The 23,174-nt window shown below is 43.0% G+C and overlaps 2 protein-coding genes and 1 long non-coding RNA gene across 6 annotated transcripts in view; 1 reads left to right on the top strand and 2 right to left on the bottom strand.

The window, feature by feature from the left end:
- LOC133393490 (putative nuclease HARBI1) overlaps nucleotides 1–23,156 on the bottom strand; it is a 39,980-nt gene extending 16,824 nt beyond the window's left edge. Inside the window, exon 1 of the mRNA XM_061658720.1 lies at nucleotides 22,316–23,156. Coding sequence (XP_061514704.1) covers nucleotides 22,316–22,320 — 5 coding nt within the window. The 5' untranslated portion in view covers nucleotides 22,321–23,156. The remainder of the gene's footprint in view (nucleotides 1–22,315) is intronic.
- Nucleotides 10,549–13,944, top strand: LOC133393484 (uncharacterized). Of its 4 annotated transcripts, none has more exons than XM_061658683.1 (5): nucleotides 10,549–10,878; nucleotides 11,029–11,426; nucleotides 11,828–11,965; nucleotides 12,019–12,332; nucleotides 12,394–13,944. In XM_061658683.1, exons 2-5 carry the CDS (start codon nucleotides 11,203–11,205, stop codon nucleotides 13,245–13,247), a joined length of 1,530 nt encoding a protein of 509 aa, XP_061514667.1. In that variant the 5' UTR covers nucleotides 10,549–10,878; nucleotides 11,029–11,202; the 3' UTR covers nucleotides 13,248–13,944. The 4 variants fall into 4 exon arrangements, with proteins under 4 accessions (XP_061514667.1, XP_061514665.1, XP_061514666.1 ...); XM_061658681.1 differs by having other exon boundaries at nucleotides 10,549–10,940; XM_061658682.1 differs by having other exon boundaries at nucleotides 10,549–11,426.
- On the bottom strand, nucleotides 13,762–16,820 carry LOC133393492 (uncharacterized). The gene is made up of 3 exons (XR_009766193.1): nucleotides 16,010–16,820; nucleotides 15,188–15,294; nucleotides 13,762–15,126 (listed from the first exon to the last, which is right to left on the bottom strand). It is a non-coding gene; the product is annotated as an uncharacterized LOC133393492 (long non-coding RNA).
- Nucleotides 23,157–23,174: the final 18 nt, after the last annotated feature.

The following is a 23,174-nucleotide window of genomic DNA, read 5'->3' as shown; positions in this document are numbered from 1 at the left end:
GCTGGAGGGATTGCTGTGCAACGCGCTGAGCCCTAATTCGCATTGACACGATCAGCCCGGCGCTGATTTTCATCAACTTTCCGTTCCGCCAGCACCTAGAACGCAGGCTGGAAAGTTCACTGGCAGTCCCTGGGGCCTGCCATCGATCTGAACGTGTTAAGCATTAAACATAACTTTTTTTTGCTTTTGCTTTTGCTAAGCTTTTGCTTTCGTATGTTGTAGATTACACAGATATGCTGTGCCGTCTGCGCAAGGGTATGAGCGTGCGTGTGTGTGCACAACTGTCGCCAAATGTGTTTTTTTCCGGAATGTTATGATCCATCGGTCAAAGAAAGGAAAGTGTTGATGAAAGGCGGAAACACGAATTGATGACCGGGAGGAGCGGGTACTGAGACACAGCTGTTGGAAGATTGAACAGTATACTTAAATTGCCGACGGATGGAGGGGGGGGGAGGTTGGCCATGGGACCCCTACGATCATCGGTCACAGGCCCTAAAATTGTAGTCGCCATGGGGGGAGGGGAGGTGCAAATGGTTCTCCAGGTACGGAGCCCCAACGACCATCTTTCCGGGGGCCCTTGTCGCTAATACTCTGTCCAATTGTAGACATACGGCATACTACAGACTAGAGATCTTCGGTGACCGCCTAGTCCGCCTACCGTTAGATCCACCACTGGTTCATGACGGTGTTTTTTTTTTACTGTGGAGGTGCATCCTTCCCCCTGCCTGCTGCGTATGCACCGGGCAGGAGACAGTGTGGCAGTATGCAAGTTGCACACTGGATAGGAGCGGGCCCGTGGCACCGCCATCATTCCGCACATCTGCATGCCCGTCGTGGGTTCTAATCGCGTATGTACCGTTGGCCGTAGCAAGGGGTTAGTCACCCGCTCCGACTACGTGGTACTCAAGTCCTGAAAAGGCCGGCATGATCGCGTTGGCTATTACGCCAATAATAATAATAATAATAATAATAATAATAAAAAGAACTTAGCATAGCAGTTCACACACGGGTAAGAGTTTGTCTTGACTTTGTTGCTGCCGGGCTACCGCTGTGACGCGACAAATGCACGGAATACACTCGACCGAAACATGAACCTACCGATCCGAACCCATTCCAAGGCATTGCCGGTCAATCGGCGTCATGATAACTACTCCAAACCAACAAGCCACCAGATTCTGGACGGACAGGTGCAGCACCATACGCGCACCGTAAAAACCAAATCCAGAATCCTCTTTTGTAGGGATTCAATTCAAAATGTTGTTTCCACTTGCGTCCGCTAGCTGAATTAGAAATAAATGTGCAACAAATCACACGCACGTTTGCTTAGATCGTGTGTTTTTTTAATACCCCCCCCAACAGCAGAGCCGATCGCAAAGATGCCAATGCCAATTGTTGTGTAGTCTCTCAGGTAGCGAGATCGAAAATGCATAGACTTTGTAGCCGCAGCGGATGAAAATGTACGCATCAGAATCAAATAGTTTTGGGGTTTCCAAACGCACGCACACACACAAACACACAAACACGCGCGCGCACACTCACACACAAACACGCGCGCGCAAACTCGCACACACACACACACACACACACACACACACACACACACACACACACAAACACACGCGCGCGCGCGTGCACACACATGCATGAACGCGCGCACGCCAGCACGCACGCACACACACACGCACGTACGCGCGCCCGCGAGCATGAAAGCGCGCACGCCAGCACGCACCCACGAAAGCGCGCTCGCGAGCACGCACCCCCGAAGTCGCGCAAGCACGCACTCCCGAAGTCGCGCAAGCACGCACTCCCCCTCCCCCCACTAGACCACCCCCCCCCCCTCCACGCATGATCGATTACGGCTACCTTATCGGTAGAACGATTGGTTCAGCTTTCTTGTAGCATCCTCATCCCTAACGCCGGACGGGGGAGGGGGGATCGCGACATGATAGAATGAACGGTCACTTTCCCCGCGCTGTGTGTGTGTGTGTCGTGACCCGAAAACTCGAAACATATTTCGGCACATTAAAAAAAAATTATAGCCACTATACATTGTGCTGCATGATGCTTAGAAGGTCGTTGAAGCATCAAACATGTTCAAATTAAAAAATATTAGATTAGTGTTAGACGTTCTCCTACGCTTGTTTTAAATAGGCTTCTTCACGCTCAACTGGCAGGGGCATCGAATGGTCTCATCAGCAGCGGCACGAAGTAAAATAAACCATCAATACACCGATAACACTTTGAATCCCAATCCAGCTTCTCCCACAGCGTCTCAAGGTCACACACAAATTAATAAATGCTAACACCCACCAATAACAACACACAACCGCAATGCACATATGAGTATCAACGCATACACCACAACAACCAATCAGCTGGCGGCGGAAGGCACGGGCAGAAGCGCCGCAAGTGCAAGTAAGGCAAGGCAGGGCGAGGGAGGGAGAAGAAGCGGACGAAAAAATGGGCGCCAATTTTTTTAAATTTTTTTGACCGTTTTTTTTGCTCCGCCGCCATAAATAGTTCGTCCATTTCGCCAGAAGATGGCGCTAAACTTGCTCGACCCAGCGCAGAAATCGCTGAAGAACAGCGCGGGAGAGCAGGCCAAATCTGCGCTGGCCAGCGCAGATTTTGGTGCATTTTCTGCGCTGGAAACTGCTCGAATTTGCGCAGCGGGCAGATTCCCGCTGCGCAAAGCGACGGAAGAACTCATGGAGTTCTGAGAATTTTATCATGCCCTCCTTTTCTCTCCAACGGCAAATTTGTCGAGCAGCGTTTCGAGCTACCCGTCCCTGGCTCCGCCTCATACCCCTCGCCTGAGCGCGCTGCCGAAGGTTTGAATGTGTTGGTGCGTCAGACGGCCAATCGCTGTCAGCCATCGTCCGTGCTCTTTCCCTCCCTAGCGCTATCTCATTCTCGCGTGTTGTCAATGCTCGCGAGCTGTTGTGGCGCCAAAAATGCCGTTAACAAACATTGCGGCGATGAAGTTGCATTTTCACAAATCAAACCAAAAAATCGCAATGAGTTCAAACACTGCAATATAAAAATGACTAAGCAAGCGCTAGTTTACGCTGGAGGGTTTGCTGTGCAACGCGCTGAACCCTAATTCGCATTGACACGTTCAGCCCGGCGCTGATTTTCATCAACTTTCCGTTCCACCAGCATCTAGAACGCAGGCCGGAAAGTTCACTGGCAGTTCCTGAGGCCTGCCATCGATCTGAACGTGTTAAGTACTAAGCATAACTTTGTTACACAAAGCTTTTGCTTTCGTATGTTGTAGATTACATAGATATGCTGTGCCGTCTGCGCAAAGGTATGAGCGTGCGTGTGTGTGCAACACTTTCGCCAAATGTGGTCAAAGAAAGGAAGGTGTTCATGAAAGGCGGAAAGACGAATGGAGGCCCCTGTCAATGGTAACTGATGACCGGGAGCAGGGGGTATTGGCACACAGCTGTTGGAAGATTGAACGGTATACTTAAATTGCCGGCGGATGGGAGGGGAGGGGGGTGGCCATGGGACCCCTACGATCATCGGTCACAGTCCCTAAAATTGTAGTCGCCATGGGGGAAGGGGAGGTGCAAATGGTTCTCCAGCCACGGAGCCCCAACGACCATCTTTCCGGGGGGGCCCTTATCGCTAATACTCTGTCCAATTGTAGACATACGGCATACTACAGACTAGAGATCTTCGGTGACCGCTTAGTCCGCCTACCGTTAGGTCCACCGCTGGTTCATGACGGTGTTTTTTTTTTACTGTGGATGTGCATCCTTCCCCCTGCCTGCTGCGTATGCACCGGGCAGGAGACAGTATGGCAGTATGCAAGTTGCACACTGGATAGGAGCGGGCCCGCGGCACCGCCATCATTCCGCACATCTGCATGCCCGTCGTGGGTTCTAATCGCGTATGAACCGGCAGTCGTAGCAAGGGATTAGCCACCGGCTCCGGCTACGTGGTACTCAAGTCCTGAAAAGGCCGACATGATCGCGTTGGCTATTACGCCAATAATAATAATAAAAAGAACTTAGCGTAGCAGTCCACACCCGGGTAAGAGTTTATCTTGACTTTGTTGCTGCCGGGCTACCGCTGTGACGAGACAAATACACGGAATGCACTCGACCAAAACATGAACCTACCGATCCGAACCCATTCCAAGGCATTGCCGGTCAATCGGCGTCATGATAACTACTCCAAACCAACAAGCCACTAGATTCTGGACGGACAGGTGCAGCACCATACGCGCACCGTAATAAACAAATTAAGAATCCTCTTTTGTATGGATTCAATTCAAAATGTTGTTTCCACTTGCGTCCGCTAGCTGAATTGGAGAGAAATGTGCAACATATGACACGCACGTTTGCTTTGATCGTGTGTCTTTTTGATACTCCCAACAGCAGAGACGATCGCAAAGATGCCAATGCCAATGGTTGTGTTGTCTCTCAGGTAGCGAGATCGAAAATGCACCGACTTTGTAGCCGCAGCGGATGAAAATGTACGCATCAGAATCAAATAGTTTTGGGGTTTCCAAACGCACGCACACACACAAACACACAAACACGCGCGCGCAAACTCACACACAAACACGCGCGCGCTAACTCACACACAAATACGCGCGCGCAAACTCGCACACACACACACACACACACACAAACGCGCGCGCACATGCATGAACGCGCGCACGCCAGCACGCACGCACGCACACGCACACGCACGTACGCGCGCCCGCGAGCATGAAAGCGCGCACGCCAGCACGCACCCACGAAAGCGCGCTCGCGAGCACGCACCCCCGAAGTCGCGCAAGCACGCACTCCCCCCCCCCCCTCACTAGACCACCCCCCCCCCCCCTTCCCGCACGAGCGAGTACGGCTACCTTTTCGGTAGAACGGCTGGTTCAGCCTTCTTGTAGCGCATCCTCATTCAAAGCGCCGGGCGGGGTGGGGGATCGCGGCATGATAGAGTGAACGGTCACTTTCTACGCGCTGTGTGTGTGTGTGTGTCGAGACCCGAAAACTCTAGACAAATTTCGGCACATTAAAAAAAAAAAAATATTGCCACTATACATCGTGCTACATGATGCATAGAAGGTCGTTGAAGCATCAAACATGTTCAAATTGAAAAATATTAGATTAGTGTTAGACGTTCTCCTACGCTTGTTTTAAATAGGCTTCTTCACGCTCAACTGGCAGGGGCATCGAATGGTCTCATCAGCAGCGGCACGAAATAAAATAAACCATCAATACACCGATAACACTTTGAATCCCAATCCAGCTTCTCCCACAGCGTCTCAAGGTCACACACAAATTAATAAATGCTAACACCCACCAATAACAACACACAACCGCAATGCACATATGAGTATCAACGCATACACCACAACAACCAATCAGCTGGCGGCGGAAGGCACGGGCAGAAGCGCCGCAAGTGCAAGTAAGGCAAGGCAGGGCGAGGGAGGGAGAAGAAGCGGACGAAAAAATGGGCGCCAATTTTTTTAAATTTTTTTGACCGTTTTTTTTGCTCCGCCGCCATAAATAGTTCGTCCATTTCGCCAGAAGATGGCGCTAAACTTGCTCGACCCAGCGCAGAAATCGCTGAAGAACAGCGCGGGAGACCAGGCCAAATCTGCGCTGGCCAGCGCAGATTTTGGTGCATTTTCTGCGCTGGAAACTGCTCGAATTTGCGCAGCGGGTTTGGCCTGCTCTCCCGCGCTGTTCTTCAGCGATTTCTGCGCTGGGTCGCGCAGTTCGGGCAGTTCGGACAGTTCGGACAGTTCGGGCGGCGGAGCAAAAAAAAACGCCCGCTGCGCAAATTCGAGCAGTTTCCAGCGCAGAAAATGCACCAAAATCTGCGCTGGCCAGCGCAGATTTGGCCTGGTCTCCCGCGCTGTTCTTCAGCGATTTCTGCGCTGGGTCGAGCAAGTTTAGCGCCATCTTCTGGCGAAATGGACGAACTATTTATGGCGGCGGAGCAAAAAAAACGGTCAAAAAAATTTAAAAAAATTGGCGCCCATTTTTTCGTCCGCTTCTTCTCCCTCCCTCGCCCTGCCTTGCCTTACTTGCACTTGCGGCGCTTCTGCCCGTGCCTTCCGCCGCCAGCTGATTGGTTGTTGTGGTGTATGCGTTGATACTCATATGTGCATTGCGGTTGTGTGTTGTTATTGGTGGGTGTTAGCATTTATTAATTTGTGTGTGACCTTGAGACGCTGTGGGAGAAGCTGGATTGGGATTCAAAGTGTTATCGGTGTATTGATGGTTTATTTTACTTCGTGCCGCTGCTGATGAGACCATTCGATGCCCCTGCCAGTTGAGCGTGAAGAAGCCTATTTAAAACAAGCGTAGGAGAACGTCTAACACTAATCTAATATTTTTTAATTTGAACATGTTTGATGCTTCAACGACCTTCTAAGCATCATGCAGCACAATGTATAGTGGCTATAATTTTTTTTTAATGTGCCGAAATATGTTTCGAGTTTTCGGGTCACGACACACACACACACAGCGCGGGGAAAGTGACCGTTCATTCTATCATGTCGCGATCCCCCCTCCCCCGTCCGGCGTTAGGGATGAGGATGCTACAAGAAAGCTGAACCAATCGTTCTACCGATAAGGTAGCCGTAATCGATCATGCGTGGAGGGGGGGGGGGTGGTCTAGTGGGGGGAGGGGGAGTGCGTGCTTGCGCGACTTCGGGAGTGCGTGCTTGCGCGACTTCGGGGGTGCGTGCTCGCGAGCGCGCTTTCGTGGGTGCGTGCTGGCGTGCGCGCTTTCATGCTCGCGGGCGCGCGTACGTGCGTGTGTGTGTGCGTGCGTGCTGGCGTGCGCGCGTTCATGCATGTGTGTGCACGCGCGCGCGCGTGTGTTTGTGTGTGTGTGTGTGTGTGTGTGTGTGTGTGTGTGCGAGTTTGCGCGCGCCTGTTTGTGTGTGAGTGTGCGCGCGCGTGTTTGTGTGTTTGTGTGTGTGCGTGCGTTTGGAAACCCCAAAACTATTTGATTCTGATGCGTACATTTTCATCCGCTGCGGCTACAAAGTCTATGCATTTTCGATCTCGCTACCTGAGAGACTACACAACAATTGGCATTGGCATCTTTGCGATCGGCTCTGCTGTTGGGGGGGGTATTAAAAAAACACACGATCTAAGCAAACGTGCGTGTGATTTGTTGCACATTTATTTCTAATTCAGCTAGCGGACGCAAGTGGAAACAACATTTTGAATTGAATCCCTACAAAAGAGGATTCTGGATTTGGTTTTTACGGTGCGCGTATGGTGCTGCACCTGTCCGTCCAGAATCTGGTGGCTTGTTGGTTTGGAGTAGTTATCATGACGCCGATTGACCGGCAATGCCTTGGAATGGGTTCGGATCGGTAGGTTCATGTTTCGGTCGAGTGTATTCCGTGCATTTGTCGCGTCACAGCGGTAGCCCGGCAGCAACAAAGTCAAGACAAACTCTTACCCGTGTGTGAACTGCTATGCTAAGTTCTTTTTATTATTATTATTATTATTATTATTATTATTGGCGTAATAGCCAACGCGATCATGCCGGCCTTTTCAGGACTTGAGTACCACGTAGTCGGAGCGGGTGACTAACCCCTTGCTACGGCCAACGGTACATACGCGATTAGAACCCACGACGGGCATGCAGATGTGCGGAATGATGGCGGTGCCACGGGCCCGCTCCTATCCAGTGTGCAACTTGCATACTGCCACACTGTCTCCTGCCCGGTGCATACGCAGCAGGCAGGGGGAAGGATGCACCTCCACAGTAAAAAAAAACACCGTCATGAACCAGTGGTGGATCTAACGGTAGGCGGACTAGGCGGTCACCGAAGATCTCTAGTCTGTAGTATGCCGTATGTCTACAATTGGACAGAGTATTAGCGACAAGGGCCCCCGGAAAGATGGTCGTTGGGGCTCCGTACCTGGAGAACCATTTGCACCTCCCCTCCCCCCATGGCGACTACAATTTTAGGGCCTGTGACCGATGATCGTAGGGGTCCCATGGCCAACCTCCCCCCCCCCCCCCTCCATCCGTCGGCAATTTAAGTATACTGTTCAATCTTCCAACAGCTGTGTCTCAGTACCCGCTCCTCCCGGTCATCAATTCGTGTTTCCGCCTTTCATCAACACTTTCCTTTCTTTGACCGATGGATCATAACATTCCGGAAAAAAACACATTTGGCGACAGTTGTGCACACACACGCACGCTCATATCCTTGCGCAGACGGCACAGCATATCTGTGTAATCTACAACATACGAAAGCAAAAGCTTAGCAAAAGCAAAAGCAAAAAAAAGTTATGTTTAATGCTTAACACGTTCAGATCGATGGCAGGCCCCAGGGACTGCCAGTGAACTTTCCAGCCTGCGTTCTAGGTGCTGGCGGAACGGAAAGTTGATGAAAATCAGCGCCGGGCTGATCGTGTCAATGCGAATTAGGGCTCAGCGCGTTGCACAGCAATCCCTCCAGCGTAAACTAGCGATTCCTTAGTCATTTTTATATTGCAGTGTTTGAACTCATTGCGATTTTTTGGTTTGATTTGTGAAAATGCAACTTTATCGCCGCAATGTTTGTTAACGGCATTTTTAGGCGCCACAACAGCTCGCGAGCATTGACCACACGCGAGAAAGAGATAGCGCTATGGAGGGAAAAAGCACGGACGACGGCTGACAGCGATTGGCCGTCTGACGCACCAACACATTCAAACCTTCGACAGCGTGCTTAGGCGAGGGGTATGAGGCGGAGCCAGGGACGGGCAGCTCGACGAGCTGCTCGACAAATTTGCCGTTGGAGAGAAAAGGAAGGCATGATAAAATTCTCAGAACGGCATAACGCCTTCCGTCGCTTTGCACAGCGGGATGTAAAGTTGCTGAATAATCCAAATGATTATGTTGTTTCGGAAGTTGCCGTATTGTGCTCGCGATTGGTATGAGCCAATCCGATAAATGCGCAAGAGTAACAATCTCGTCTTTCTGAATGTTACTTTTGTATACAATCCAATTAGTTTGGAGGTGAAATGGCATTTTGCCTACCAAATCATCAATAAGTCGATGATCGTATAAATATTCCTTCTGTTTCATAACCTGTATGTTTGTTACAAGATTTTCAAGTGCTTCGCTTAGTTAGAGGATTTTGTTATTTTCCACCCGAATATTTGTAACATCTTTCAGCAACTCCTGATAAACAATTTCAGGTCTTCCGTATAATTCCTCCAACCTTTTAATAATCATATTCACGTTTACGGGATGCAGAAAAGTGATCTTACGCTTCTTTCTGCGTCTCCCTTAAGATATGTTTGAAGGCGATTTAAAGTTTTCTAAATTACTGAACCCAGCTTCCTCCGAGGTTTCATCAAATGCCTTTTTGAATTTAGGCCAATCTTTTGCTCTTCCATCGAAGTATGGAAGTTCTCTTAATGTTGTACGTTTGAAGAACATATTATCGTTCATGCGATTTTGATTTAGTGCTACAATTAAAGCCGATACCACAGAATTGTGGTCTTTGGGAAGCGGCATTTCTTGCGAAAAATTATCCTTACATTTAATACAAATGTATTCTTCCCCGTTGGTTGGTCTCGTGTTTACCTTAGCACAAGCCAAGTGAAACCATCGGTCACACTCTTCACACTGGACCATTTTTGATTCGGAATCATCTGCCTGTGTACACAGTCTGCAGAGTCCGGCTTCGTTATTAACGAAGTACTTCTTACCCTTTAAACCCATTTTGGTGTTGATTGATCTTCCTACTCTGGTTTTAGCAACCGAAATTATTATGCAACTACAGGCGGTGTCCGAGATACACGGTTATTGGGGGCCGAAAACGGCCGCAAAATACCGCGTATCTCGAATTTCCGCGTAAGTCGAATCTCGTGATTTCCAGCCAAAATATCACTAATTTTCGTGCAATTTTGCAAGTAGGGGGTGGTTTTAGCCACCAAATTAATTATTTGATATGTTTCTAATGAATTGAACAGTTTTAAACCTTTTTAAATGGTATTTTACATTCGATCAACACGGAAATTATTTGGTATTTCACAATGGATGTGTCAAATCAGTACAATTTGCTCCAAGAACTGTCAAATTTTGAAAACCGCGTATCTCCGAATCCGCGTATAAGAGGTACCGTGTATCTCGGGGACCGCCTGTACTGTTGCTCAAGGTAGCGCGTAGGTCAGTTTTTTTAATAACTGAAGGATTTATCCCAACAGGTAGAGATCGCTTGTTCCTTTTGCCATAACCCTTGAAATTGAACTCCTTCTCTGTGAACAGGATCGTTCTTGTAAAGTTACTCCCCAAGCGCCACAGATTAAGCTTAAACGACTGGAAAATTGAATGTCCATACAAAAAAATGCAAGCTTCAGAGCTTCCATGTTTATTTCACTAGATGGCGTATTTGCTCAATACAAGCGAAAAAATGATCATATAAAAAAATGAAATTCTATAGCTTCATTAGTTGATGCACTAGATGGCGTTATTTTTCGCTTACGTAAAGCTCAAAGATCGTGATCATTTATGATAAGCTGCATATGCATATATATACAAGTGACAGACACGTATGGACATTTATTAGTGGATGTATTCTTGATAAAATCAGACTTGTGTTTCTTTTTGTGAAGTGAATTCATCATTTGTTTATTATCATATTGAACATTATTATCATTTTTTTAAATATAATACAATGGAGTTTACTAAACGGATTAGAAAAAGTGGTATGCTATACAGGCATAGGGATACACATAGGGATAAATTACAAAAAACAAATGGAAACTTGGCGAATGTTGTGGTTAGTTCATCGACATAATTTAATGACTGCCTTGGCGAATTTGTAAGTGCTTATGTTTGTGTTGTATAATTCGCGACAATCCGCGTGCTTTATTGTTGAGTTCACAAGACAAAGTGAGTTGAATACACGAAGCGACATTTGACAACTGACGTTTCAACCAAGATGTCGAAACTTGGTGAGAAGAGATGTGACGGTTACCCAACAGTTTGCATGCTTAAATTTTATAAAAATGTTCATAAATTGGAACATGCTTTGTGTTTTAGGTACCCGAAAATACACATTCGGAAGATGATGCTGCAGCGCTTTCAGATGGTGGGGGATTCCTCAATGAAAGTCACGATTGCTCTAGCGTTTGCTTCAGTGACGAGTGCGATATTATCAATGCTGCTGATACTGAAGATTGTAATGAAGAAAATAGTAGTTCAATATTTCAACAGATGGCATTCGTTGAATGTATTAAATATTGGGCTTTAGCTACAAATCAGACACACCATGCTGTAGAAATGATACTTGAAATTCTTAGGGAAAAGATTGCGCAAAAATTTCCCAAGGACCCAAGGACGCTCTTGAAAACACCAAGAACAGCAACAAATATTACAAATATTGAAGGAGGACAACAATGGTACAACGGTTTGCAGAAGTGTATCATCAATAATTTCAGGTGAGCATACCAGACCGGACATCATAAAATCTTGACACCTCTACTGCTACTGGATAATTTCGACATGATACAGAATGTTATTATCGCAGACGTACTGCATTTGATATACTTGGGTATTATGCGAAGATTACTGTTTGGGTGGAGAGATGGTACCTTAGGTAAATACACAAAGTGGGCTTCCGGTACGATTGAACAAATTTCTAAGTGGTTAAAAAATGTTAAATTGCCTTATGAAATTCATCATAAAACACGAGATCTATATTGTTTGCGACATTGGAAAGGCACAGAATATAGTAGTTTTTTTTATTATTTAAGATGGCATTCGTTGAATGTATTAAATATTGGGCTTTAGCTACAAATCAGACACACCATGCTGTAGAAATGATACTTGAAATTCTTAGGGAAAAGATTGCGCAAAAATTTCCCAAGGACCCAAGGACGCTCTTGAAAACATCAAGAACAGCAACAAATATTACAAATATTGAAGGAGGACAACAATGGTACAACGGTTTGCAGAAGTGTATCATCAATAATTTCAGGTGAGAATCAGAAAAAATGTCTTGATGGTGTTTTAAACTCATTAAATTTTCAGTTTCAGGGACGACGAAATTGATGTGGAAACTATTTCTATTAATATTTCTATCGATGGCTTACCCTTACATAAGAGTTCGTCCACGCAATTTTGGCCAATACTCGCAAAAATACATGAACTTCCTGACTTTCCTGTCATGACTGTAGCGATTTTCTGTGGCCCCAAAAATCCAGGAAATCTGGATGAAATTTTAGGACCCTTAATCACTGAACTAAATTCATTAATGGCCAATGGAGTTTTTGTAAAGTCCAGAAAGATAGGATTAAAAATACGAGCAATAATAGCAGACTCATCAGCCAGAGCATTTATAAAAGGTAAAATTGTAAATTGTTTTAATTGTGTAAAAAGTTACTAATTAACTATTCACGTCTTTAGGTGTTGCTTATTTCAACGCGAAGAATGGGTGTTTGAAGTGTAAATGTGTTGGAGTATTTAACCACGATTCGAATACAGTTGTGTTTAGAGGCATTAACGCTCTTCTCCGAACTGACAAGGAATTTAGAGAAGCATACCAGACCGGACATCATAAAATCTTGACACCTCTACTGCTACTGGATAATTTCGACATGATACAGAATGTTATTATCGCAGACGTACTGCATTTGATATACTTGGGTATTATGCGAAGATTACTGTTTGGGTGGAGAGATGGTACCTTAGGTAAATACACAAAGTGGGCTTCCGGTACGATTGAACAAATTTCTAAGTGGTTAAAAAATGTTAAATTGCCTTATGAAATTCATCATAAAACACGAGATCTATATTGTTTGCGACATTGGAAAGGCACAGAATATAGTAGTTTTTTTTATTATTTAAGCTTTGTTATCCTAAAGCACTATTTACCAGAAGACGCATACGAACATTTTATGCTTCTATTTTGTTCAATTACATTATTGTCGTCAAACATTTACAAATCAAATTGGAAACTTGCTGCCGAAATGCTTGAGCAATATGTTCTAGACTTCGAGAAGATTTATGGTGTAAAGTATATGACCAGCAATGTTCACAATTTACAACATATTTACAAGGACGTAGATAAATTTGGAAAATTGCCAACCCTTTCAGCCTTTAAATTTGAAAACGACTTACACTCCATGAAAAATATGCTCAGATCAGGATACAAAAATTTGCAACAGATAGCTAATAGAAAAATTGAATTAATGAATTTTAAACCTATAAATATGACTAGAGTACAATTTCCTTTCCTTAAAATTCAAAAAAAATGGTAGCATGCAGCTACATTTACGAAATGGTTGTCTACTGAGAAATTATTTTCCTGATTCTTGGTTTTTGACAACTGATAATTGTATTGTGAAGTACCATTCTGCTACTAAAGAACACGGATCAATTGTTATTCAGGGTTTCAAATTACTTGATTGTTATGATGCATTTGATAGTCCATTTTCTTCACAAATATTGCATGCGTTTGAAGGTGATATAAAGAAAATTACTCGTTCAACGTCCGAATACAGATGTGAAGATGTAAAATGTAAGCTGGTAGCAATTAATAGTGTCGAACCTGATGGATCCAATTTTTTTTTCATTTCGCTACTACACACTTTTATAGAATAGAAATTAGTTATGTAGTTAACAACTAAACAAACATGTCAAATTGAATCAAATTTAACTAACATATAGAGCGTATAGTAAGCCTTAGTTAAATGGTTTTACAAGAATTAATTTTTTACGGCAATTCACGTTTCTGTTATTTTTAAACACATTCTGTAGAAAGATAATGCGACCTAGTTTTTAATCTTTTTATTATTAATTAATAAATATATTCAAAAACTTCTTAACATCAACATCTTTTGTTGTGAGAAGTAAGTTTTCGTAACCCTTGAATCATGCATCTTTCCTGGCTATGCTTTAATTTTTTTATGAAAAAAATCTTTCAAGCATTGATCTGTTACCAAAGTCAAATGGGTTGTACCTATCTTTCTAAAAACTTCTAAGAAATTAGGAAACATTTTTATCGGTATTTTCGAGTTTTCTTTGCCCAGGACAAGGCAACTAATTTGCGTACAAAATGAACGATTCAGTAACATATCCAAAGCATCCAACATTCTATTATTACTGTTTGTTTCACATATGTTATGGGTAAGCCAATCAATAACAGATGTTTTAAAATCGTCTTCCTCAAGACTTTTGTCAAAATCCTTTAAATCTTTATGGTTATCGATCGGATCCATTGAAAATGATGGTTTTTTTCTTTTTCTGTTTTCTTGCTCCAAACTGTTAATGAACAGATCCATTTGTACCGTATTTAAATAAACTTTTTTTTTAACTCTTTAAATTCCTCTACAAGACCACCTAACGTTGGTACGACCTGCTGCTCTAGTACTTTTGTTAAATTATCAATTTTATCTAATCCTATCAGTTTGTTTGAATTTATGTCGCTGATTTGTTGAATTAAACCACCTACAACAGCGATCAAACTTGTGATTGCATTTTCCATCTGATTTGTAGGAGAAAAGCTATTATTCTGCTCTAATTGAGAAGGAACTGAAGGAAAATCCTTTCTAGTGGTTTCTGGTGCACCACTCGGCTGTGCTGATTCCATGAATTCATTCGTAGTGTCTGTTTCTAACTGTGAACAACCTTTGGGTGAAGTATTTGTATCTAATTGTGCACAACCATAAGGTAAAATGACTCTCTCTAACTGTGAACCACCTTTAGCTGAAGTGTCTGTCTTGAATTGTGAGCAACCTGTAGCTAAAGTGCCTGTTTCTAACTGTATACAACTTTCAGACAAGGCGTTAACTTTGTTAGCATTTTCTAATGCTCTCTGGCCAAATCGCTGCCTATACATAGTTTTTACAGATTTTATGATACAAGAATCATCACTCGATTCTCCTGACATATCGCTAAGTATAGCTATACCTAGTTGTAAAGATAAAATATTTGATTTTTGAACTACACACGCTTGTCTCGTCCATCCAGATGAAGGAGTACTTGTTTCAACTTTGATCAGCTTAGCTATGTCTCCTTTAGGCCAATACACATAACTTTTCCCAGCACTGGTACTCTGGATCCAACCATCATGCACTAGTGTAAGTTCAGAAAAGCCTTTTGGGCCATGCGTCGTTATAATCGAAAAAGGCATAATATCTGCAACAACAAAAAAAAGTTTAATTTCATTTGGTTTCTTTGCATTTGATGATAAACATACCTTCCAATGATTCAGGTAACCCCTTACAAAACACTATGCAGACAAAGCTGGATCATCAAAATATAAAAAGCTATATTGAACGCTGGTGAAGCACGCAATGTTGAAGTCTGAAAATACAAAAAAAAAAAAAAAAAAAAAAAACTTAGTTATCAATTTTACGACGTTTCTATTGAAAACAAAACAGGTGAAAATATATTTTAAAATGCTCAATACGGAAATAATATAATTTTTACACGTTAGGTTGGTTCATTCACACCGATATAATGATAAAGTTTACATGTCCATCACATGAAGATAATTAATCACAACACAAAGCAAAGCCAATATAAATACAGCAATAGCATTGAGCTTTTAAATGCAGTTAGATGTAATAACTTTTAAACGATTATAAAAAAACAAATTGTGACTGCCTATTTCCCGACACAACAAAATGATCTTTGTGCACCGTTTTTTTTTTTTGTTTTTTTTTCGGAAGGAACGGCTTCGGCCTTATTGTTGTTTGTGCACCGTTGTTGTTGGAGAGGTGAAAAAGTTTTCTAAATTATTAACACGCAAATAACATATGTTTCACACGTTAAGTTGGTTCTTTCTCACCCATATAATGGTAAAAACACAACACAAAGCAAAGCCAATATAAATACAACTAACATTGTTTCTGAATAAACACACATACATGTAACAACTTTTGCACGAAGAACACGGGCATTGAATCAAGATCTGGAACATGCATCTATTTCTTTTAATACGAAATACTTTTTAAATATACGATATTAAAACACTTAAACGGTTTGTATCGCACTATTTTGTGTACTCATAGCATACCGGGTTTCAATCAGCCCCACAAAGTAGGTTGTTAAGGTGCAGGTTGGTGAACAGTATCACTTGGATCAAAACCACAAAATAACTATAAGATTTGTTATCACTCAACAATTTCTCTTCCATCCACTTTCAGATTCAACAGCACACTACGTAGCTCTTCAACGCGCACATCACCGGCAAGCTTCAGCCGAGAAACACTACCCTACTAGCAATGAGAATGAAAAAGTGTGCGACTTTCAGGCGAGGGGCATGTAGAAGCATGGGGAGACGGTTGGAAATACGCGGAATTACGCGGAGGCGTGAGCGTGTTTTGGTTTCTACACAGTTTTTGCACTCACACAATTACACATGTGTGAATGTGTGCGTTCACTTTCAGCCTGCGCGCTCAGTTTGGTTTTCTCGCAGCGGCATACGGGTATCGGTGTCTCGCTCGCACTAGTGCAGCGAGTGTTCCTCTGTGCGCTCCCCTTCTTGCCACCACACGAAATCGTCAGTTCAGCTCAAGCGTTCGCCGTGAAAGGCTGCGCGCGTGTTAGCCTATGTCCCGGGCGATCGAAGTTTCGCTAAGTGTTGAAGTGTTGTGCACATTGAAATGAAGCTGCGCTTATCTTTCACCATTTATCTTAAATGTGTGATTTGCGCTGTTTTTTTTTCAATGTTTATTTTTGCTGTATCGAACATCAACAACGGGATCCACGCAGTTAGACGGCTCTTTCAAATATGACGATATAAAAATATTAAGAATTTGATGTGTTCAAATTTTTGTTTTGATTCGGGTGCACCAAATCCGAATGAAGGAAAGCGCACAGCGCGCTACGAAAGAAACGAGCGGGAGGGGGTGTCAGTACAGCACAGCGCAATTCGCTGGAATCAAGTGGGAGGGGGTACCAGTTCAGCGCTGCGCAAGCCGAAAGAAACCTACCCCTCGCCTGAAAATTTCGTTCTCTTTGTCTGTCGGGTAGTGCCTGGTGACGGGTAGGGGGTGGGGGGAGAACAGTTGTAGCGGATAGCATACCTGGCTTGGTAGGATAAACAAAAGCGCTTATCGCCGCCTCGATTCCTGCGAAAGAGCAATCAATGGATTGCCTACAGCGAGTGGACAAGTGCCAACCCAAGCGCCACAGATTAAGCTTAAACGACTGGAAAATTGAATATCCATAGAAAAAAATGAAAGCTCCACAGCTTCATTGGTTTGATCAATAGATGGCGTATTAAAACTGATTATTATATTGCTATCCTTTTCTTGCGATGTGTTTCGACAAGTTTCATCTTATCATGTCCTATATAGCCTTCTAACTTTCCGAGCAAAAATCTATATGAATGGTCGTGTGGTCAGATACGTGGGTATCAACACCAACGACCATTACTTAAATCTCACTTGCTTCAGTGCTGGTGCTTTCCATTGGAGTTTAGTATTTCAACAATTGTATCGCCGTTCTAGTTCTAGCGATGCATAACTTCAATGCGAAACTACAGAACAGTACAGAGGAAATGAGAAAGCTCTCCTCCAAGCGATGAAGCTCAACTGGTTGGGGTATCCCACCAACAGAGAACGCCACCAGCTTTTTCGCTATTTTTAGAATGTATGAGTCGTTTGCCATCTGCTAAACGAAGTCTTTCTATATTCCGTTTAGGTTGAGAACTTGAGTCGTTTAGAAGCCGTTTAGTGGTCGTTTAGTGGATTTGCGGCACTTGGGAAGGAGGAAGCAAACGGGACAGTAGCACATACACTTGAATATCAGAGCAGAAGTACGATCACTCACCAACACATGTTTTTTATGTTAAAGCAGCAATTCGTACAACCACTGATACTGGAATAAGAGAAAAGAAAAGCAAATATGTGGTAGTGAAAACTTTAACCGTTGAATGTTTCAAACCTTGTAAGCTTTAAGCTTCGAAAGCTTTGAACGTTGAAAACTTTAATCGCTTGACCACCACCAAGTTTTTTGAGTCGTTTGCCGTCTGCTAAACGATGTCTTTTTATATTCCGTTTAGGCTGAGAGCTTGAGTCGTTTAGAAGCCGTTTGGTGGTCGTTTAGTGGATTTGTGGCACTTGGGTCTCTTTACAAACTGGATCGAATTTTAATTCGCATCCTCTCCGGTGCTAAACCAATGTTAACGAACAATAATTCGTTTCATCTCTGGATGATAAGGAATTCGTCTCCTCTCTGGAGCTTCAATCTGATTGACGAATGCGAATTCGTCTCCTCTCTGGAGCCACCAATGTTGACGGCGAAACTCGGGCCAGGCCACGCGAAGGAAAGGCCTTCAGTGTCCTAAGTTTCAACCGAAAACAAATTTATTGTAAAGGATGGGTTTCTGCCCGAAAGGAGTTATTATAACCAACTGTGCATTAAACTTTCCGCTAGTATTCACGGTTCGTGGGAATCTATGCAGCGAAAGTGGCACAATTGGTACAATAACTTTTCGGATGGGGCAGAGTGACCCGGATGAGACCTAAAACAAATCCTAGGAAAGGCCAAGACGTTCAAAAAAAATCGAGACGTTCACTGTTCAGCTTCTGAAATAGATCTGACGTTTATTTAACAAAATTGGTTCTTATATACTAACATGCTCGATTGTTTGAATGTATTGGTGCCAGTGCGTGTGAAAATATTGTGCCTTTTTTCGGAAATCCATGTTCCTTGTTCCATGTTATGTTCCTTATGTTTTCGTATGGTGTTTTGTTTATACTTCAGTTCCACGCATTTTAGATTGACCCTAAACTAACTTGAAATTTTAAGACCTCCTCGTTGCGGTTTGATAACTGAATGCATTTTTCCTGCATGCATTTTTTCTCCTAATTTCCTTGCACCCAACGGATGTGTTCGTTCCAAAATATTTTATTACCCTACGTTCTGTCTGTGTTGCTTACGCTTATCGATGAACTCAAGAAACGGGCCGTTCCCAAAAGAAAAATGTGTGTTTATTTAGGCCAGCGATCTTGTTCTCATACGATAAGTTGCAATAATTTCAATTTCTACCCAACCTTAGACGTTGCAAATGAAATATTGCGTTGCAATTTAAATCTCCTCAACTCAGCCGTTGCAATTTAAAAATCGCCTCAAACCTACCCGTTGCTACCGCAACAGGAGCCCTTCACGATTCTAGTCAGATTTTTGTATGGAGTTTGACAGTTGGAGGCTGAAATCATGTAAACACTCCATACAAAACCATACATAAAACTAGCCTGCTAGTATTTGTGATACAATTATGTTGTTTAACAAATAATAGAAATTTATCTTTGCTCCGCAGCAAAATTCAACCCGAAACATGGGTTATTCATTGAGTTTTTAGTTGGTTTGACTGACCAGGTTCAACTGCTAATAATTCAATGAATAATCCATTTTCCGGCTTGAATGCTACAGCAGAGCAAAGATACACTTCTATTATTTGTTAACCAACATAATTGTATCACAAATCAGCACTAAAACTCCAAAAATTTAATTGAAAAAATGTAAACATCGCGGACGGCTTCAGCTAACATCCCCTGTGAAAAGACTTCATATAATGGATGAAAATGAATGTGGCAGAATAGAAAATTATTTCGGGCCAAATGAAGTAGCGCGTCAAAACAGAAAAACGTCTCAAATGAGATGAATTGTGCAGTTCACATCGCAAAATGACTTGGTAAACCCTGTAATGTATGTAGTATGTATTACTATAGAGAGTTTTACGCATAAGATTAGATGAACACTTGTTACCCTAAGTGTACCAGTATTCGGCAGTGTACCTGTTTTCGGCAGGGTAGCTAAAAACGTGTAATTACGCAAAACCGCGTTGAAAATTGTCTCAACACATATTTTTCAAATAGAAATATGCTCATTTGTTATTCGTATACGAAGTTTCACATTATTTCCTTGCATATTTTTCAAAAAATCAAACAAAATGTTTCGAGTTCAACATGTTTCGGCATATTTGCTGTCAGCCAATAGTTCGGCAGGTTTCATTATTAAGAGAACCAGAGCACTTAAACAATGAATGTGTGGTTTTATGAAAGATTCTATGATTGCAGATTTTTGACTGGCCAGATTAGAATTTTAAAATCACTAAAAACAAGTAATTCTTCTTCTTCTTCTTCTTCTTTGGCTCAACAACCGTTGTCGGTCAAGGCCTGCCTGTACCACTTGTGGGCTTGGCTTTCAGTGACTAATTGATTTCCCCCCATAGCAGGATAGTCAGTCCTACGTATGGCGGCACGGTCCATTTGGAGATTGAACCCATGACGAGCATGTTGTTAAGTCGTACGAGTTGACGACTGTACTACGAGACCGTGTTAAAACAAGTAATTATTCACTTTAAATGCTGCCGAAAATTGGTACACGGTAAATGTTGATTTTAGACAGATTTCGGGACAGATTGTTTTGGGCTCCTGCCGAAACTTGAAACAAAAACACACTTTTGATTTCGTTGAATTTTAATTTAAAACTTGATCAGAAAACTGTATTGCGTATGTCGACACATAACACGACTTTTCTTGCATCAAATATCACTATAAATTCACTATAAATAATCAAATAACTCGAGAGAAAAATAATAATTTGTAGGCAAGTCGGAGCCGTACTCTATAGCCGTCAGGCAGTCTCATTTCTCCAGTGCCTACTTTGTTTGTAACTCAAATAAAAATGCCTGTAAAAATTGCCAGCAAAATGTCCAAAATGGGCAACATGAAATTAATAATTTAAGTACTTTTCAACTCTAATCTTAGGAAGTGATTAGAGTGAGAATGTAAACTTGTTTTAAACATTTTTGTCTACATATTAGCATTAATAAAGCATTTACCGACCCGTATTCGCGTTGCCGAAAATAGGAGCACAGTCTGCCGAAAATAGGACCAAACTGCCGAAAATAGGAACAAAAACAGTGCTTGCATTTTCATGAATATCGCTAGCACGACATAATACGATAGTTTATCGTCCATAATAATGATACTTTCAAGAAAAATAATAAACATTGTAAGTATACGAGCCGTTTTAGTGATACTGCTGCACTAACCTGCCCAATACTGGTACATTTACCCAACCTTAATATTTTAAAACAGGAAAACGTTTTCTTTCCGTCGCTCATTTTGAAGATTGTTGACGAGGCCACCCAAGCGATTGATAACGCTCCAAAGTAGTAAGGAAAATAGAATATGAAGTAGCCTTTTACTTCCCGTTCTACTTTGGTTGCTTAAAATCAGAAGAATGTAGAACATGTGGGTTCCAGGAAAGAGCAAAAAAAAGAGTTCTCGCGTTCTCGCGTTCTCGCAAAAAAATGAAACACACACACACACACACACACACACACACACACACGCGACGACTCACTCACGCTTACGCGTTCTCACGAATCATATCAAATAAACGATAAAGTGTATAAAAGTACTAAATTAAATCAAAAACTCCAAGTAATCAATAGTTCTTCTTCTTTGGCTCAACAACCGTTGTCGGTCAAGGCCTGCCTGTACCACTTATGGGCTTGGCTTTCAGTGACTAATTGATTTCCCCCCAAAGCAGGATAGTCAGTCCTACGTATGGCGGCACGGTCTATTTGGGGATTGAACCCATGGCGGGCATGTTGTTAAGTCGTACGAGTTGACGACTGTACTACGAGACCGAAGTAAGTAAGTAAGTAATCAATAGTATTTTAATAAAAAACGTGAAATTCGACTTACGCGGATATTCGAGTTACGCGGATTCGTCGGGAACGCAGAAACCGCGTAACTCGGGAACAGACTGTACTCAGTTCTGAGAGAATATACTCGAGCGTTCGCGCATGAGTGCAAGCAAGCGCGGTGTTTGGGATAGAGGGAGACAAACGATTATTTTGATCCAAGCTTTCTACTTTTGTTCCGTTGGGAGGTAGTCATTGAAAAATAGCGCACACACCTGTAACTTTTTAGACGTCATGGGTTAATTGAATGTACAGGCGGTCCCCGAGATACACGGTACCTCTTATACGCGGATTCGGAGATACGCGGTTTTCTAAATTTGACAATTCTTTGAGCAAATTGTACTGATGTGTCAAATCAATTGCAAATTGCCAAATAATTTCCGTTTTGATCGAATGTTAAAAACTATTTCAAAAGGTTTAAAACAGTTATATACAGTCAAAATCATATCAAATAATTCATAAAGTGACTAAAACCGCCCCCTACTTGCAAAATTACACGAAAATGTTGTGATATTTTAGCTGGAAATCACGTGATTCGACTTACGCGGAAATTCGAGATACGCGGTATTTTGCGGCCGTTTTCGGTCCCCATTAACCGTGTATCTCGGGGACCGCCTGTACATGCACAAGCACACATGTGAGCAAGAAACTTACCTCATTTTCTCATTTTATAGGATACATCAATCCATAACTGAAGATGAAGGAACACAGCACAAAACGTAGACGAATAAAGTCTGTCGCACAAGAAATCGCACCTCACTTCAGTACATCCTTCCACAGGGAAAGTTTTGGACAGACTGAGGATGCCTAACACCCGGATGAGCGCGACAGCAGAAAAATCGTGGTATATCGAGAGAGATGGGTAGACTCGGTCCAGCGAAATCCCCTGATAACTGCATGTGTGTGTGACGAACGAAAGACTTCTAACTCCGCTTCCCCAGTATTTCATCCATAATTATCGTCACACGCACACACCTCTACACGGGCGGCGGTCTGCCGTCCAAAATCTAGAGAGAGAGGACAGGGCCATAGCACAATCTCTCAACAACTTCGGCTTTGCTACTTGGGGAGAAGGGGGGGATTGCGATATGTGTGTGTGTGCGTGTGATTTTTCTTTGCCGTTTCGCACTATCCCACGGGATCATCTTGAGTGCGTGTTTTTTTTATTTTTCAAAGAGAAAAAACCCTTCGACAAATACCAAGGAGGGAGGAGAGGGTGTATTTGTGTGTGTATAAGAGAATGTGCTTAGGAAATTAAACGTGAAAAATAAAAGAAAATATGTTAAACGCATTTCTAAGTATGTCTGAACTCATTGCAATCAGAAAGAAAGCGAGGGAGAAAAAAATGTAGTACACATGCATGCAACATTTATCGCGTCGCCGCGACGAATCTTGCATTCAGCCCGATTGGAGCTTCTAAGAGATTCTTTTAATCGGCGCCCAGATAGAGCCCGATGAGACCGAAAACATATGGATTTTGGTTCCGGAGACGGATCCTCTAATCGGGCGCCAT

This window comes from Anopheles gambiae, chromosome 3, assembly GCF_943734735.2.
Source record: "Anopheles gambiae chromosome 3, idAnoGambNW_F1_1, whole genome shotgun sequence".
In the NCBI taxonomy this organism is placed as follows: Eukaryota; Metazoa; Arthropoda; class Insecta; order Diptera; family Culicidae; genus Anopheles; species Anopheles gambiae.
This window is presented reverse-complemented; position numbering and strand designations above follow the sequence as displayed.

What these genes read in the sequence shown, in the direction of transcription:
- LOC133393484 (XM_061658683.1), top strand. Translation starts at nt 11,203, where the DNA reads ATGGCATTCGTTGAATGTATTAAATATTGGGCTTTAGCTACAAATCAG. An exon ending in TGTATCATCAATAATTTCAG is followed by an intron (nt 11,427 to 11,827) that starts GTGAGCATACCA and finishes TGAAATTCTTAG; the next exon opens with GGAAAAGATTGCGCAAAAAT. An exon ending in AGCCAGAGCATTTATAAAAG is followed by an intron (nt 12,333 to 12,393) that starts GTAAAATTGTAA and finishes TCACGTCTTTAG; the next exon opens with GTGTTGCTTATTTCAACGCG.